The sequence below is a fragment of the Haemaphysalis longicornis genome, unplaced genomic scaffold (genome assembly GCF_048455015.1).
Source record: "Haemaphysalis longicornis isolate Haplotype H1 unplaced genomic scaffold, Haemaphysalis longicornis Haplotype H1 scaffold_6, whole genome shotgun sequence".
Classification (NCBI taxonomy): Eukaryota; Metazoa; Arthropoda; class Arachnida; order Ixodida; family Ixodidae; genus Haemaphysalis; species Haemaphysalis longicornis.
Genome location: NW_027526407.1, coordinates 64,795,581 through 64,813,466, shown reverse-complemented (window position 1 = coordinate 64,813,466; position 17,886 = coordinate 64,795,581). Strand labels below are relative to the sequence as shown.

The following is a 17,886-nucleotide window of genomic DNA, read 5'->3' as shown; positions in this document are numbered from 1 at the left end:
ATTGCATTGCATTAGTTCACATGCTCACTTTGTATTTAATTCATTGTTTGAGCCTGTATATTGCTATTAGCTTTGTATAATTTCTGGAAACATTATTATTTTCTATATGTACACCGCATTTCTAGCGTAACTTGACTAATCTCCCCGTGTACAACTGTTTTGTATGCTTGCAAACTTAACCACTCCCTTCTGTAACGCCCTCCGGGCATTGAAGGTATTGAAATAAATAAAAAATAAATGAATGTTACCGCACGCTAATTTGGATCGGGTTATTTGATACAATTTCTGGCGTTGGTTGAAGGTGTCACCTTCTGTGCCATTACTCAGCGGGGACGAGAGTATCGCCGCTTTTGTCTGATCACGCTTGGAAACCTCAATAGCGCTCGGGAAGCCAGGATTGAGTTCGAGCGGGATCAGGCACAATCGCGATTGAAACTGGCATGTAGCAGCGCCCGATCTGGATTGAGCTTGATCCGGATAGACTCAGTCGCGATTGAAAGTGTCCGTGTGACAGGGGTACTAGACAGCTTTATTTATTTATTTATTTATTTATTTCACAGTACCCCTAAAGGCCCTCAATCGAGGGTATAGAAGACAGATAGAAAAGAACGAAAAAAGAAAATTTTAGCACTACAAAATATGGCAGGAATGCAATGTGTTTTAGGAAAAATAACACATAACCGGATTGCGCTTGCACAAGAAGGCACTTACAGATTACAAGGAAATTAGTCTACGGAACTAGTTAAATGCTAGTTGTTTGGCTTTCAGCATTTTAGCGCAACAAAATGACCGGAGCACCCTTTTTTTTTACGAGTCTTAAGTGCGCGGCCTTTATATTAGTGACAACTACCTGAAAAAGGACACTGAAGTGACATGTAAACATTGCGCGATTCCTAGTTCAGATTAAAGTCTGGAGTCCGAAGGCCACGTTCCGACCACTCTGGAGACGTTTATGTGAATTTATTTTATAGAAAAATCAATTTTAAAGTACTGTCCTCCTCTCTGCATCTAGGCTACACATAGTGCCTGAAACAGGAAAACAACGTTATCAATACTCCTTACTCGAGAGGCAGAGTAATTGCCTCATTTTGTAGCTTCTTTCCCCCTCCTGGGTATGCCGATTGACCCACACGTGCAATTCTGCACCCAAGCTCTCCCAGCACCTCCGACTTCTCCATCACTGCAATGCCTCGACGACGGAGCAAGCGGAAGGAAGAAGAACGGAGAAAGGGCATCGGACTCACGAAGCAGCTTGCGCACGGGGTGGTCGGGGGAGGCCATGGCGACCACCTGGTCGTACAGCAGGCGCTCTTGGCTCAGCTGGAGCTGGTGAAAGCCGTGCTTCTGCAGGCACTCCTGCACGTCCTTGATCACCTGGCCAGCCACACCCTTCAGCATCTCCTGCAGCTCTCCCTCGCTGCACGACCCACAAGAACAGAATTCGCAAAACGTTGATATTAACTCTTTCGTTACCGCGGGAAAATTGACCAATTTTTAGGGGTCCAAGAAAACATTTTTTTTTCTGCTAAGAAAATTAGTTAGGCACTAATTACAGGAACACAAAATGCAGATTACTTAACACGGCCTTTCCAATAACACCTGTTTTTTAATTATTTCATATATCATAGTTGCGAAAAAAATATCAAAATCAAAATTTTTGTCAAAATGTCGAAAAAATGATAAAAAAGGAGTTGCGTATAACAAACCAACGGTAGTAGAAAAAAATTACAATATACATTTTGTAGGGAAACATTTCAAAAACATGCCCTAGAAAAAATGTCGACGTGCGGGGAACAGTTTTTCAGATATAAAAAAAAATGTTAGCACGCGTGGTGCTCGTGTCATGCGGTGAAGCCCAACCTCCAATTCAAAATGTGCAATTTCGGGTGGTTCCATGGAAGAAATCTGGCAGTTTCACATTATCAGAGGCACCAATTTGCCCCCACATAACGTAAAAACATCTTGTCAATGACTGACTTTGCATTTACAGCTAGCACAATATTTGGGACAAGCACGCGATGCGGAAAAACATGCATGAAGTTGAAAACGGAACTCCATGGTTGATGCTTATTGATGTTCACGGTCAGTTATCTCTCAAAACATAAAGTTGAGCTTTATTATCATCTTCTGACTCGCAATTGTAGCCTTGCTTGCAGGAATGAGGTGCAATGCGCTAGAATCATGCCCTGCAAACTTTGGCCGAGTAGCTGTTGCGCGATAAAAGGATAAAAAAGATCAGCACAACGAGCCTCCTCCATTGCAGCGCCACCTAACATTTTTCAAATGAAACAGTACAAAAACTTATGGAGACTCCGTCCAAATAGACAGTTCAACTAAGCAGCAACACTAGACCCCCGGAGATACCCTCGTATGGAAACGAAACTGGAAGGCGAACAGCTGGCAGTGCGTAAGGCCGGTTTGAAGCGCTATCCTCGTCGGAACAGATATCTGGCGACTGGGTGTGACCTTTTGACTTGCATCTGAAGTTCTTATCACAGAAATCAGGTTAGGGTTCAGTGAAATCAGGAGCAGCATGCTTTGTTCGAGGATCAGTCGCGGACGCTCAAGGCGCCATGGCAGGTAGCCTTGACGATGGGTAACTGCGTAGTAGCGCTAAATATGAATTTTGCAATGCAGAAACGAAACTGAAACTGCTGTAAACTGTTCGCGAATGGTCCTGGGGTAAGTATAACTACCACACAACTTAGAACAACATGCGCAAATGCAATGAAACTGCCTAAAATCATTAAGTAGCTTTGCAAACAGGCACTGCTTGACATTTTCAGCCGATTTCTGGGATTATTACGGTCAGAGTGCAAACCTGACGATTGAAAATTGTTTGCTGGTTCATCATTCATGCCCTGATAATATAAAACAAACGCTGATGCAGAATAATTACGAGTGGCACACATTCTTTGTTGGTAGCAGTGACGCGCGATGACCACGCCCCTTTTCCACACCCAGGTGATTCAAACGCGTGTCAAAAATCACGCTTTTGTTGCAAAAATGAAAACAAAACTGATTTTGAAAGGCCATTTTCTGATCTAACTCCGAACAGCTTTACTTGTTCGAGCAACGCCGGGAACGCTATGAAAAGGCGCTCCCAAAGTATCGTTCAAATTGAACGATTTTGAATAGGCGCGGCAGCGGAAGAGTTAAGGGGGCACATGGGTCTTAAAACTTTGTTTTAATTTTTAAGTAAACTCTGCAAAACTTGCCAGTCTTGCCGCGTTTTTTCCACTGATTTGAAATATGCCACCACTTTTTGATTTTGTCATGTTACCGAGATAATTAGAGATAATTAGCCATTCTTGGAGTAACAATAGACAAAACAGTGCTAGTCACATAACTGTAACCTTTATATTATCCAATACTTCGAACCCTGGTGAGTGTAATAAACGAATCAGTTTTTTGATGCACCGCTCGAAACTAATTCTACAGCTCATTAAACCTTGCTGGCACCAGTGGCAAGGCCCATTTCAAACAATTTCATTCCAAATGCCCATTTCAAACACCAAAGTTTATTGAGCCATAATTAGTGGCGCTGTCCCGAACCGAAAAAGAGTTTCTGCGCAGCGATCTTCACTAATCATATCACTGACCGGCCCGAACAAATTTTTTTTTTTTTTCGTATTTTTGTACGTATATACCTGTGTTTCCTTCAGTAAAATTTCAGTTGTTAGTCAACAGTGTGTCATGCATCTCCCTCTTCCTTTGCGTTTGTTGAATAATTATTCAAGCTGATTCCCATCGAAGATGTATTAACTAGCACAGACCAGAGCCATTCTGCAATCAATCAAGATTGCCAGTGGGAGCTGAAGCTGAAACAAGAAGCACCGTGCCTGGAGTCTGCGGAGCCCTTGAGCAGCAGCTGGGTGTGGCTCTTGAGGTCCTCCTTGAAGTCCGAGATGCCCTGGAGGGCGGGACCACCGTGGCCGTAAGTGATGCTCAGGATACTGGCCACCAGGGCGGAGACTTGCACCTGGTCCTTCAAGGCTGCGTACCGAACCTGGTCCAACTGTAGTGTCTGCACAAGGGAGACGACAACGATGAGGAATGATGAGGATGAAGAGGATGAAGATGCAGAAGAGGATGAAGAGGAAGAAGAAGTGGATGAAGAAGAGGATGAAAAGGAGGAAGAAGAAAAAGAGGAAGAAGAAGAAGAGGAAGAAGAAGAAGAAGAAGGCTATGTTGGTTGTGGTAGTAGTGGTTAGACCCTAGAAATTAGGCTAGTCCGCCCTCCTGAGGCTTTTAGCAGGGTTCTTTTTGTGATGAAGGCCTCGGGCAGACAGCCCACCAGTCTACTGCAGCAGCCTCTGCGTCCAATAGCCCTTTTTGCTACTGAGACATTTTTCTAAAATATGAATTGTTGTTACGATAGCTTTTTCTGGCATTGCTATTTCTCTGCATACTTTTTCGTGTCCAAATAAGTTGTTTAAAGGAGCCATGAAGACAAAGTTTGGTTTATTAGAAAGGCTGCTTTGTCCTGATAAAAATGATGCCGATTTCATCGCAAACTTCCAAAAAATAACAAAGAGATTAAGGAAAACGTGTGGAGCTGTAGCGACTCGCTAGCCAGTTTTCGGCAACTTTTCCATGACGTCACAGAATCTTGTTTAGGCGATTGACGGCGGCCGAACTAATGAATTGCCAGGACACATGACTGGACGATTGTAGTGAGGCCACTAGTTCCGCTTAATCGAATCACTTGAATGCTAACCTGCAGTTAAGACACTGAAAATTATGTTTTTAGTGCTGGCCCATATGACGTCACTCGCGCCGATAACACATCACTGTGGCGCGAAATTTGAAAGTTCTTCAGTATTTCTTGCGTTTTTATCGGTTAAAAAACGTCTTTCGTGGCCGGAATGGAGCTAACTGAGGTACTGAAGCCTAACTCTTTAAAGTTAAACAAAGTTGTATTTTCTCTTCATGGACCCTTTAAGGAATTTTAGAATTGTAAAGAGTACTGTTAGTGTAGACAATCACAGCTAAGTGCAGCGTGCAAGTAGACAACACCAATTTTTTTTCACTTGGGAAATAATTTTGGCGAATAAATAAAGTGAAGAAATAAATTTACAATAAAAGGTTATCAGAACGGCAATATAATTTTTTTAAAACGCCATGGCAAACACTGAGTGTGCTGGGAGGGCACTTGACCGACCCTATGTGCTGTTTTTCACGCATTTTCACCGCTGTGATGACACACCATGGTAATGCAAAATTGTACCGGATGGGAGACTAGCCAAATTTTTAGAGACTATAGTAGTAGTGTGGGTGATGATGACGGTGGTGGTGGTGGTGATGACAATGATGATATGACAATGAGATTTATGATGATTGTGATACTGAATCTCTATTATGTGAACTTACACTTAAGTATCAGTGCACTAACCCGCAAGATAAAAAGCTGCAAGTAAATTTTGTGACATTTGTACTGCTTTTTGAGGAGCTCGCAATGCAATTTGAATACATCGAATTTTGACTATTTCAAATTACCTGGCAGTATTCGCGCAGCTTGATATACGCCATAAGCGATGCCTGCAGGGGCACCATTTGAACTGCTTTTGCGGTACGTCCACGACTGAGATTTACCGTTTGTATGCATTGGAAATAGATATTTATGTGAGGAAGTCACCCTCTTCACAAATGTGGTCATAAGATTTTGTACTAAAATGACTGATGACGAGTATTGCCGTCATCGGTTATGACGACTATACTTGTGATCAGTCATTTTGGAGCCCTAACGGCGCTTTTTTGCAAGACACTGCGGCCATGCAGTGAAGCCATCTTTGAGCAATCTTTTTTTACAAAACTAAAGAAATAAAGGAACTTTATTTCTCCAAAATAATGGTGCCATGTGAAGCCATCTAGAGCAATCTTTTTTACACAATTAGAGAATAAAAGGAATACTATTTTATAAAAATAATGATGCCATTTTCTTCAAAAAAAAAAGCTCTACGAACTGAGGGAAAAAACATTTTTTGGTAAATTTGGTACATTCTCTTTTCTTTTTCATGGTACGGAAAGGTTTGACGAGTGCCATCCTTGCTTTTCAAAATGGTAGAGCAAGCTGCAGGCAGTTCCAAACTCGCCAGCGCTATCCTCCCTTCCACTTTGGCCACTGACTTGGGCAACCATGGCTGCCTTGTTTTGTAGCGATAAGAACTTCTGATTTCGATTGAGGGAAAATGTGCCGATTGCCACACACACAACAAATGCAAGTGGATGCATTTTGGTAAATGGCGAGAGTAACTATGAAATTGAGTTTTTTAATGACGATGCGCGCATTACGGCCAGCAACAACAGCTCCGCGTTAAACATCAAACTGCAAGATACACCGCAGTCTTTTGGGCTGACTTCCCACTCCACCCAAGCATAAACCACACTGCTGTAACAAGCCATATCTCAGTCGCAGCTCCAGTCATACGTAGGGAAGCCATGCCTTATCACAGGAAATGCCTCACCACACGTCATGTCTCATCCCAAGCCATGTTCTCACCACGTCTCTCATCACAAGCCACATTCTCATTTAAGCCATACAGTAGAATCTCGATGATACGAATCTCGCGGGACCGCGAAAAATATTCGTATCATCCGAAATTCGTATGAACCAACACAGACCAAAAAATTGAGCGCTGAAAAAAAGTTTTCGTTTATTTCTTTTCTTACTTTCGCGTGAACAAATCCATGATTTTTTCTGCTTTTTTTAAACCCCCACGTCACAAAGCAGTCCTTTCTGGAGCGCGTAATGTTTCACCTAGCTTCGCGCTTGTCTCCTCACTCCCGGTGTCCAAGCTCGCTACACGCCGCAACAGTCAAGCGTGAACCGCATGGTGCGTTATTGCACGCGATTCGCACGCCTCGGCTTTGCGCGCTGTATTTTCAAGGCCGCATTGACGATTTCGCGCCCGCGGTACTCCTACCTCGGTCAGAAAAAGACGCTGACGACTTGCGAAACGCTCGAGACAGCCCGCTGGCTCCGCCCGAGATGTTTAGGCTTAGCACTCCGGCAGATATTTTATGGGCGCTTTCACTAGCGGCGCGGATGGTGTTTTATAGTATCGTTTTCGCCAACGTTATCAGCTCCTTTACTGCACAAGAAACTTCGTGTCTGCCTTGAGCGGCATTTTAAAGAGCGGCTAGAAGCAGTCGCTCAAGCGGCCGTGCCACTTCGCGGCCGAAGCCACCGTCATGTTGCCGCCGCCAGCCGCGGCGCGCGCAGCGTGCGAGAGGTTTCGCGGCGCGCATGGGGCGTGCGGGGCGCGTTTTCGCGAGCAGAAAACAACAGCCCAGCCGTTTCTGGAGAAAGAAGAGTGACAAATGGGGAGAGAGAGCCGTCACTTGCTTGTTCGGCAGTCGGGCGCCTCGCCGGCTCGTTCGTATCATCCGCTGGGCCACGCAGGTCCGTTCGTAACAGCCGAAATTTTTCCCATTGCAAACAATGCAATTTTGCCGGGACTTTTCAGAAATTCGTATCATCCCGAAATTACTATCACCCAGAATCGTATCATCGAGATTCTACTGTATTCTTTCCACAGATCGTACTGCCATCTAAAGTCACGCTGGAGCCGAAATCTTGCCACAGGGGTGGGCCAGGCCATGTTTGTCCCTAGCCATACTCTTTGTCACGTGCCACTCTTCGTCATGAGCCACACTTTTAAATGCAGAACATTTCTTAGCCTCGCCTCTTCCTGCGTCGGACGGCGTCAACAGCTCCGCGTCCACAGCAGGTGCGCCTCTCCTCCTTCCCTCCTCTCTCTCAACAGCAGCTGGCGCGCGCATGCGTCGTAGTCAGCCCGTTCGCTCCGTCGCGGTCTCGGCGTAACAGGTGTGTGATAGCAGCGCGGTGGGGCGTGGAAGGGCGCGCGCTGCTTGCGCATGCGCGCTCTCCCCCCGTACTGCTCTCCCTCTACTGCGCGCGCTGCAATTATAAAGCGGCTAGCGGTCGCTCGTGCTTCAGTCACTGCGTTGCTCCTTCCTTCCTTGGTTGACGCTCGCTCCACCTTAACGCGACTTTACTCTCCTCTCTCTACCCCAAACCAACACCAACGCAACTACGACCCAACTACCCAAGCTAACGCGACTTTACGCGGCGTTAACAACCCCCAATGCTCTGCATTTACTCGTGTTCCCCTCGCGGGAAGGCGCGGGAATTTTTTTTGTTGTGAGCCATCATACATAACTGTAATTACAGTCCTTGTCATGGGCTGCACTCTTTATTGCGAGCCATACCTTTATGATGAGCCCAGCTCTTTGTTCTGAACCAGACATTTCGCAAAGAGCCACTTCTGTTGTCACAAGCCATACTCTTCATCACGAGCCTCACTCTTCGTCACTGTCTTTGTCACAAGCCATACTCCTCATCACGAGCCTTACTCTTTGACACAAGGCATACTCCTTTGCCATAAGCTTTACTCTTCATCACGAACCATACTTGGTCACGAGCGAACCTCTTTGCAATGAGCAGCAATCTTTGCCACAAGCCATACTCTTTACCACAAGCCACACTCTATATCGTGAGCCACTCTTCCTCACACACCATACTTTTCATAACACGCCACTCTTTGCACAAGCCATATTCCACACTCTTCATCACACGCAACCCTTTAAGTCACGAGCCCTAGTCTGCCACAAGCCATACTCATTATCACGAGCCCCACTCTTCGTCCCAATCCCCACTCTTTCTCCCGAGCGCCTCTGTTCATCCCAAGCAACACTCCTCATTACCTTCATTACATTCATCACACACCACACTGTTCATCAAACGCCACACTCTATGTCACAGGCTTTGTCCCACTCTTTGCCCCACCCTTGGCCACAGAACCGTGAAGAAGACTCACCTCCGGGTAGGGTGCATCGTCTGGCCACGACAAGAGCTCCATGTAGGCGCCCGCCAGGACGCTGGCAAAGCCCGGCCCCTTGCAGCCCGGCCCGTTGATGGGGTCTGGGCTGTGCTGGTCGCTGAGCTCCCGCAGGCGGTCGTAGCTGCGCTTGAGCCACTGCTTGGTCCGCACAAGCGGGTCCGCACCCGGGTTGGTGCTCGCCTGCAGCTCGAGGAAGTCCTTGAACTTCTTCTGCTCGTAGGCGACCGACTGGCTCTGCAGGTGCGGCCGCACCTGCTGGATCGTGAAGTTGGCCATGTCGATGCGCATCTGCGTCAGCTGCTCCATGATGCCCCTGGGTCAGCGGCGAAAGGCGTTTTGTCTTCGCTGTTACAACGGCTTCTGCAGAGTACTCCTTTTGCTGCTCGATACGTGGAGGAATGGGGTGGAGTGCATTCGGCAGGCATTCTCAGATAATGGGTGGCAGCCTACCATTGTACCTGAAGAATAAAGTGTATGACAGCTGCATCTTACCGGTACTCACCTACGGGGCAGAAACTTGGAGGCTCACTAAGAGGGTTCAACTTAAATTGAGGACGACTCAGAGAGGAATGCAACAGAAGATGATGGGGTGTAACATTAAGGGACAAGAAGATAGCGTAGTGGGTCAGGTAACAAACGCGTGTTAGGGACATATTAGTAGAAATTAAGAAGAAATGGGCGTGGGCAGGGCATGTAATGCGAAGGCAAGATAACCGTTGGTCATTAAGGGTAACAGAGTGGATCCCTAGAGAAGGCAAGTGTGGCAGGTGGCGGCAGAAGGTTAGATGGGCAGATGAGATCAAGCGCAGTTAGCCCAGGACCAGAATAAAGATCTATAGGAGAAGCCTTTGCCCTGCTGTGGGCGTAGATAGAATGATGATGATGATGACAACGACAACGACGTGGAGGAAAGAATACTCAGGACTCAAGAATACTCAGGAATACTCTAGTGTCCCAATGCATTGCAGAAAGTGTGCAGGAAGCTGCATCGTTTTTAACTGTTCCTCAGCCATAAGGTGTACAAGAAGAGTTAGTGTTGCCCTGTTGCTATGGCCAACTTGTAATTTCGCAGCATCTGCTGGTTCCCTCAGCATTCACGCCCCCGATTAGCTGCTATTTAAATGAAAGTAGCGGAAGCAAAGTCGAGTATTCCCACAACTTTCACAGGGTTTGCGTTCCTGACCAGCTGCTATCTGACAAAAAGTAGCGGTAGAGAAGCACAGGAGCTTAGAAGAGGGTAGCAGGCACTGTGGACATCCTCAGACGGCCCGACAGCTACACAAAAAGTGACATCAGGGGTGCTTCCAAGTATTCTCTCTTCAATGGCTGAGTATGACGTTTACTGGCTACTCGTGGCGTTATCAAACACGCAATGTCAGTGTTTGATAACGTTATGGGAACACATAGGATACCAACAGAAAGAGACAGCCATGCAAAGCATCAGCTCACTGTGTGCTCAATCAATGTTGAAAGTACTGCGTAGAAATAAAGTATGACAATTTTATTGTACATTTTCCTTTTGTTCCTGCAAGTAATCATCTGTTCGTTTTGTTTGTCTGCAGTAACAACAATTTTCTTAAAGGCTGTGCTAAACATTTGGCAGATGCGGCTAAATGCAATTAATGCCAGCCTGCAACACATCGCATCATGCTTCCAAGCAACCGCTTGGCTGCCGTAAGGTCACACCTCAGCTCTTGCTGTTTCACCACATGCACTGTGTTAACAGGCACAACTTTTTCAGGCGACAGCAGTCTTTCACTACTTCCCATTGTTTTTCCAGTACATCCGACCTCATCAAGAAAGGGCCAGGCAGAGCTGCACAGCCAGCCCTCAGTCAAAGACGAGATGGGGCAGAGCATAGTTTCACATTAAGACACGCCAGAAAGAAACCTGGTGCTAGTGTACAGGCAACCCACACTTTTAACGAGTGTGGCTTCATGGACTGCCAAGAAGTGCTCCATTTTTGTCCGGCATGGCTAGTGAACAGGCTGAAAAGATTCCCGTGCATGAAATGACGGTAATACTGTTATTGAAGGACAATATAAAGTTGTTTTATTAATATTAATGGAGAGATAAAAGACTTTTCCCTCTGAAAGTTTTCCTACGCCTCATCCAACACGAACAAGAAAATGTTGCCCGCGTTGTGCACTTGCCGTCATGAGCCATAAAAAGCCACGTCGCAAGCCCAGCCAAGCCACCCCCAATGACCCGTGATGGTAGCAATATATTTCATATGGTATATCATAGCAGGAAACTCTAGGAGGCCAGAGAACAGAGGAAAAGTGAAATTACAGAAGCATTTACTTTGTTATACTGAGATTGAGGGCCATATTCTAAGTGCCTCCTCCACTCCATTTGCTCCCTCCACTTGGCCGAGGGGAGGATTCCGCAATGCTTATACATGGGGAAATCGATATCAAAGATCGCCTCCACTGGGGGGCTTGAGTAGAGGAAAGACCCAGAACCCAGAATACCAGGGTAAATGTACTAGTACATAGTTTTCGGTGGGCATTAAATTACATGTGCCATGTAACTTTGTTATATCAAGGATTTTGTTGCACTGAAGTTTAGGCTTCACTGTATTCCAGTATTTTGAGGATAGTTGCGAATAGAGTAAAAGAAATAGCCACGAAGGGACGGCATAACCGGCTACACGTTTTCAAACCTGGCCATATCGATGTGAACTGACTTCCCATTTGAACTCGCGAAAATAAAACAAACGAAATACAAAAATCCTAAGTGCATTGGCTACAGAATAACAAAAGTGCCCTCGAGACCTGCATCCATTGAACAAGAACATGAACAAAGTAGTTTATTTCATCGAAAAACATCACAAAAACGTGTTGATGAGGCACTTGGATCAATAGCCTGTACAGCTAGTACTGGATCCATTACAGAAATATTTTCAAAAATATAATCCTGGGCAAAAATGGTCGATTGTCGCACACAAGTAAAAATAATTGGCAGCAAGTAGCACTGTTTAGCGTGTTTTCACAGTAGTGATGCTTCCATTCAAATTAACGGCTCTGGTTTATTGTACTTGAATTCTGAAGTAATTTTTTAGGGACGGCAACATATTTCGTATTGTTTTGATGGAGTTTGGTACATTATTCCATATTTTTGTTCCCATGAAGGGCAAGAGGCGCTGACCATATACATTATGTACTATTGGCAGGTTAATTCGCCTTGAGTTTTCGTTTGTGTCCCTCGTTAAAGTCCCTCACCTGAAGAGCGGCACCGTCTCCTTGATCTCGAGCAGCTGCTTGATGCTGGCGTCGCGGATGGGCGCACACATGCGGGCCATCAGCGAGATGACGTGGCGCGCGTAGCCGTGGAAGTCGATGGTGCCGTGCTCCGTCTGCTGGCGGATTAGGTCGATGTCCAGGATCTGCTCAATCTCCTCTCGGAGCCGAGTGCTGTACGGCATCGTCATGTCCAGCAGCATCTACGCGGGCAGAAAGAACAAAAGATCATCAGCACCCCCGCCATCAAAATGATCGTCACTATCATCATCATTACCACACTTTGGCCGCATTCCAATTCCCCTTTAGACAACTTCATTGCCGTCTTAGCGGACCATCCGCCATGTTACACTTCATTACGTTATGCTTCACAAAGACGGCATCAAAGCCAACAATAATGCAGACTGATTGATTGATTAGTTGTGAGGTTTAACACCCCGATGCTTCACAAGAGATACCCGCCGCAGTGGCTCAGCGGCTAAGGTGTTGTGCTGCTGAGCACGAGGACGCGGGTTCGATTTCCGGCCGCAGCGGCCGCTCTTCTGATGGAGGCGAAAAGCAAGAACGCCTGTGTGTACGAGATTTCGGTGCACGTTAAAGATCCCCAGGTAGTCAAAAATTAATTCGGAGCCCTCCACTACGGTGCGCCTCATCACCTGCGTTGCGTCGGCGCGTTAAACCCTTCAATCAATCAACCGCTTCACAAGAGATGAGGCACGCTGTAGTGGAGGGCCCCGGATTAATTTAGACCACATTGGGATCTTTAACGTGCGCCAAAATCTCGAACACACGGGCGTTTCTGCTTTTCGCCTCCATCAGAAAAGCGGCCGCCGCGGCCGGGAATCAAACCCACGTCCTTGTACACCGCAGTAGAATGCCTTAGCCACTGAGCCACCGCGGCGGGTAATAATGCAGACTACAGTGGAATCCCACTACAACAAAATAGACGGGACGTGCGAGAAATTTCGTTGAAGAGAAAATTCATTGAGGCAAAATCTGCCCCAACATACCACGGAAGGGCAAGAAAAATAGCCCAGTATATTTCCACATCATTGGCAGCATAATACAATGTTTAGAAAGAAGAGTGACGCGCAATAACCTCGTGTTTATTCGGAAAACAAACATACCAATGACTATCTGTTTTTTTACCAGCACACAAACAGGGCGTTACGAAGGAAGGGGGGGGGGGGGGGGGGTGAGCAAATGCAGGGGCTAAACGTATTGCTGTACAAGAAGGTGCATCCAATGAGCTGATTACTTGCAGATAGCTGCTAGGCCGTCGGAAGCCCCCCTGCCACTTGTGTCAGGAGCGGTGCTGTCATACTCTGAATGGGCACAGCAGCAACTGACCTTGGCAGGCAAGCCGTGCGTGCTTGCATTTAACGTGGCCGCACGCTCGTGACTAATAAAGGATGACACGGGTTCAAGACTAAACATGAAAACATTATTTCTGATTTGGACTTTGACGAATTGTAGACGGAAAACTGCAAGGACAGCTGCTCACAACGATACATTACGACGCAGAGCACATTGCCGCAATTTCAACTGGATACGGATTGGCTACTGTAGCTCCGGCTTAGCAAACCGGGCATGTGCCTTATGTAAAGACGACCAGCCACATCGTTATCACCAGCAAACAATGCCATCCACGTATGAGGCTGTTTTTGTTTTGAGTAGAAGGTGTGGGCGCGCAGCGCACGTTTTCGGGGAAACTAAGTGTCCTGAATGTATAAAAAGTTAAATAGCTGGCGTTATGCTTATTTTATTAAAAAACAAATGTTCAAACTCAGCCCCAATGAGCGAAAATTTCATTGAAGGGGAAGCAAGCCAGACAAATGGTTCATTGTGGCGAGAACTTTGTTGCATTGACTTCTATGGCTAACTGGTGGGGAATTGGAAATATTTCCTTGAAGCGGAAATTTCATTAAAGCGGAGTTCATTGTAGCAAGGTTCGACTGCACTATGCTGTCTAAACTCAAAAACAACACCAGCGCAAACACTAATGTTGCAACGAACTTGTTACTTAATTTGAATGCTGACCATCTGTGTGCGGCCCTTGTTTCCTTGTTTTTTTTATTTCCAAGTATTTATTATAATAACGTATTTCCCTTTCACAAAACTGTACCTTGCTTTTGTTAACATGTCTGCTCCTATGGTTTTGTCCGTGGTGGTTGCCACTGCACCATTCAAACTCTTATTGCTTTAGACGTCTAACAGACCGCTCCCTAAGCTGTCTATCATGCTGCTCACAGATTGGAACACAGCCTTGACGCCCACTGCAGAATGGAGGACTCTCTCAATGACTACCAACTGCTCCTATAGGTAGTATTCACTGGCGAGGCACGCATACAGGCAACCATGTGAGTGTGCCGTCACTGGTTACGCGAAGCTTCGCGGGATGGCGGTACTCGTCTGTGCTAAGCACATGATGTGTGTTGGGCGTTCCAAACTCTACCCCACCGAACACAAAGCAACACCTTGACTCCAATGTGAGTGTGATTAATAGCATCTCTGTTTACACCACCATTGAGAATCGGGTTGAAACGGAGCAGACGTCACACGCCGGTGTTTTTTTTTTTCCGCGGCAGGCGGGCGCAGTAGCACAAGCCGTGCCATGTACGTGGCCGTTTCCGGTGTTGCCAAGCAAAGAAATTGACAGCTAAACTTTTCAGTGAACACCATATATACTGCACTGTCTGAATCCCCTCTTTGCCGCCAAATTACCACATCACGTCCTCCATCGACTTTTCCGTCTTCCCCTGCTTCTAGTCCCGTCACGCGGTAGCCACTCCCGTACCCTACAGTGGTCCACCAGTTGCGAGTTCTCCAGAACATGACTGCCAAGAACTAAGTATCCAAGAGAACGTCAGGCCATCGAAGGGGCAACAATGGTTTGGTGCTATTATGTTACGAGTGGTGTCTGTCACAAAAGCGTAGGTTAAAACTGCTGCTGTATGTTTGGAGCAGAGGTGTATGGTCCAAGCTGTGCCACATGTTTAGATACGTGCGCTTGCACGGGCAAAGCACACATATCTCAAGCCAGACACACATAACAAAATTAAAGGCGTTCCACTCAATGTGAAAGCTGTCGGAAGTGCAGAGCAGTGATTCGCCATAATGGGCTGTAGCACCATTATCCGTTCACTGCTGCCACCCAATGCCATTCAAATTTCCCACCTTCGCAGTGCTCGCGCGCCCCCTGCCTGAAACTGTGCCAGCGGGAGTTCTGTTCTTTTTGTGCGTGCTCTTTCTCCCACACGTGCCGGCGTTGCATTGCCCCCTTTTTTTCGCTTACTATCGTAAAAACCAACCCAACGAGCGTTCTGAACCAAATGAAGGCAGGTGCTGCCAGTTAATTACATATATTTTGCCTCAAATGTACCTACAGTTTTCTTCGCGCTAAACCACGGGTAGATGTATGACAAGCGCCAGCAGTACACGAGTTTCGAACGCTTATGACTACATAAGCCGCTTGGCCTTCGAAGCCTCTGGGTTACGCCGCAACGACGGAATGCCGTGTTGGGTCCAGCAAGCGAGCTACGATGACAAGGCGAGCCCCTAAAGTGCTGTGCACTTAAAACATCTGCCTCAAAGACGGATGGCTGTAGTTGTGGTAGAGCAAGTACGGAGAGATTCCTCGTGGTTTCACAGGAACACGAACCTCGTTTGCGTGCATTTTCAAAGGGAACACGTGTAAGCTTTATGCACTTTCGCCACCCGGTGGGAAAACAGGGAACTTTTTTTTCTTCCTTCTAAACTGCCACCCTTGGGATGTGGGGAAAGTGACGGTACAAAGTGGACACACCAAGTGCCCTCAATTACCGGTTCGGTATCCAGTGCTACACTTCACAGTTACGTTCCCGTAATGGATGAGCGCTCTAACATAACTGAGTTGCTCTGACCAAAACAGAACCCACGGTGCCACCTAGAGAACAGTGCCGCTACTCTAATTCTTTTCTTTGTCACTCTTATTATTTCGTAGTGGATGAGAGCTGCGCATCGAGAGGCCACATCTAAATATAAAAAAATTGTATGAAACAAGCTATCGTATTTACACTATTGTAGGTCGACCCTTTTTTTTTTTTCAAGTTTGACAATCCAATGTTGGGCGGTCGACTTAGAATCGAAATCGAACTTTGTGCCGGTTGTAACGGCAAGAGAAAAGAGAAATCAGGGGTGCTACAAGCTGGGGAAAGCGTAACACCCTCGTTCCTATGGTTACGGTACGGTCGAAGCGTAGCATTTACCACTGCATACATTCTGGCGTCAATAAAGGTAATCCCGACTTTGAAAGTTGGCGTTCCCGATTTGTGCCATTTGTCCACTGTACATAGAGCAGCTAACCTTCCACCAGCGCGTTAGGAAGTGTACTGAACAACGTGATATGATTGCGCCTACGTCAGCGCCATGCATTGATTTAAGGGATTTGGTAGTACTCATTTTGTTTATTAGAGACGAACAAAACGCTTCTTGAATGCGAGTAACGTACTCGCGAATAAAAGGAAATCGCGAGCGGCTGCTTTTGTCGGCCGCCATGTTAGTTTTGATATCGCGCGGCATTGGCTGCTGCCGGTAGCTTCGATCGTTGTCATCTTGCAGGGAATGTGTTCTCATGATTGGGGATAAAGTTTCCCACCCAACCCACAGATCATGGTTATTTCACGTGCTTATAAAAAAGTTTTTCTTTTTTAGCATCTAGTGCGCGCACCACGAGCGTACGGCTCTTGTGGGAGCATCGATCATTGATGGAAGAGCCGCCGTAGGGGGGGTATTGGTAGTTGATGGAAGAGCTTCTCTTTGATACGATTTCCTAGGCGGCCGCGTTGCTACGTGCTCATGTAACTTCTGTGTTGTGCTGAATCGTCCCATCTGTCATGAGTGCCCTGGGCCTGAAGAACTCTCTCGGCGCTCATTCACAGCAGTGTTCAAATGGGGTGCTTTCTGCGCTCACATTTTTTTTTTTTTTTTTTTAGAGATCCAATTTTGGGGGATTGACCCCCATTCGAGTGGCCTTACAATCGTGTAAATACGGTAGAAATTAAGCCAGTTCCTCATGCCCACTCAGAAATACTGCAATTATGCTGTTTTAGGTTAAAAAAAAAAGATGATGAACGGATTGTGCCTTTAGCTTGACATTTGACTTCTTGTACCCAAAAATTGTGCAGCAAATACATTTTCACGGAGGAAGTCGTCGTGTCCTACCCCTTTCGCCTCTTCCAGCAGAACCAGGGCCTGTTCGTAATTTGGTGGGTCCTCGTTCAGCTGCTGCTCGATTAGGTCCCAGAACGCCTTGTGCACCGTTTGCTTCACGATGTGCTCCAAGCTGGGCGAGAAAGACATGCACACATGGAATGAGACTAGTCACATGACAACAAAATGAAAGCAATAAAAAGCAGTTGTCATAGCAGGAAGTATGAAAAACCGTGCTTCACACTCTAAATGGCTTCTTAATTTGTTTTCCAGGATGAATTGATTTGCGCAGCAAGGACCACACATGGACTACAACATGCTCTACTTGTACATGCTGTACCAGAATGTGCGCACATGTCCGCAGCGAAAAAAATATTCCCATTGCACTGTTTCAACAGTACCGTATGCAGTATTAGCCTCAATTCTGTTTTCGTACCTGTTTTCCGGGTACTCAGGTTGGCTCAGCTTGAAAGATTCATCCGTGGCGATCTCGTGGGCGAGAGCCATGTTGGTAACACCATCAGCGGCCTTCATGATTTGGTCCAGGGAGACAAACCTCGGCGGTGACTCTGGGCAAGGGAATCAAA

The 17,886-nt window shown here is 46.5% G+C and overlaps 1 protein-coding gene across 1 annotated transcript in view; it reads right to left on the bottom strand.

The window, feature by feature from the left end:
- Nucleotides 1-17,886, bottom strand: part of LOC144142842 (T-complex protein 11-like protein 1) — a 31,728-nt gene that overhangs the window by 4,296 nt on the left and 9,546 nt on the right. Inside the window, exons 3-8 of the mRNA XM_077674636.1 lie at nt 17,736-17,868; nt 17,312-17,432; nt 12,092-12,312; nt 8,844-9,180; nt 3,843-4,027; nt 1,245-1,417 (exon numbers count right to left, since the gene is read on the bottom strand). Of these exons, the coding sequence (XP_077530762.1) occupies nt 1,245-1,417; nt 3,843-4,027; nt 8,844-9,180; nt 12,092-12,312; nt 17,312-17,432; nt 17,736-17,868 (1,170 nt within the window). The remainder of the gene's footprint in view (nt 1-1,244; nt 1,418-3,842; nt 4,028-8,843; nt 9,181-12,091; nt 12,313-17,311; nt 17,433-17,735; nt 17,869-17,886) is intronic.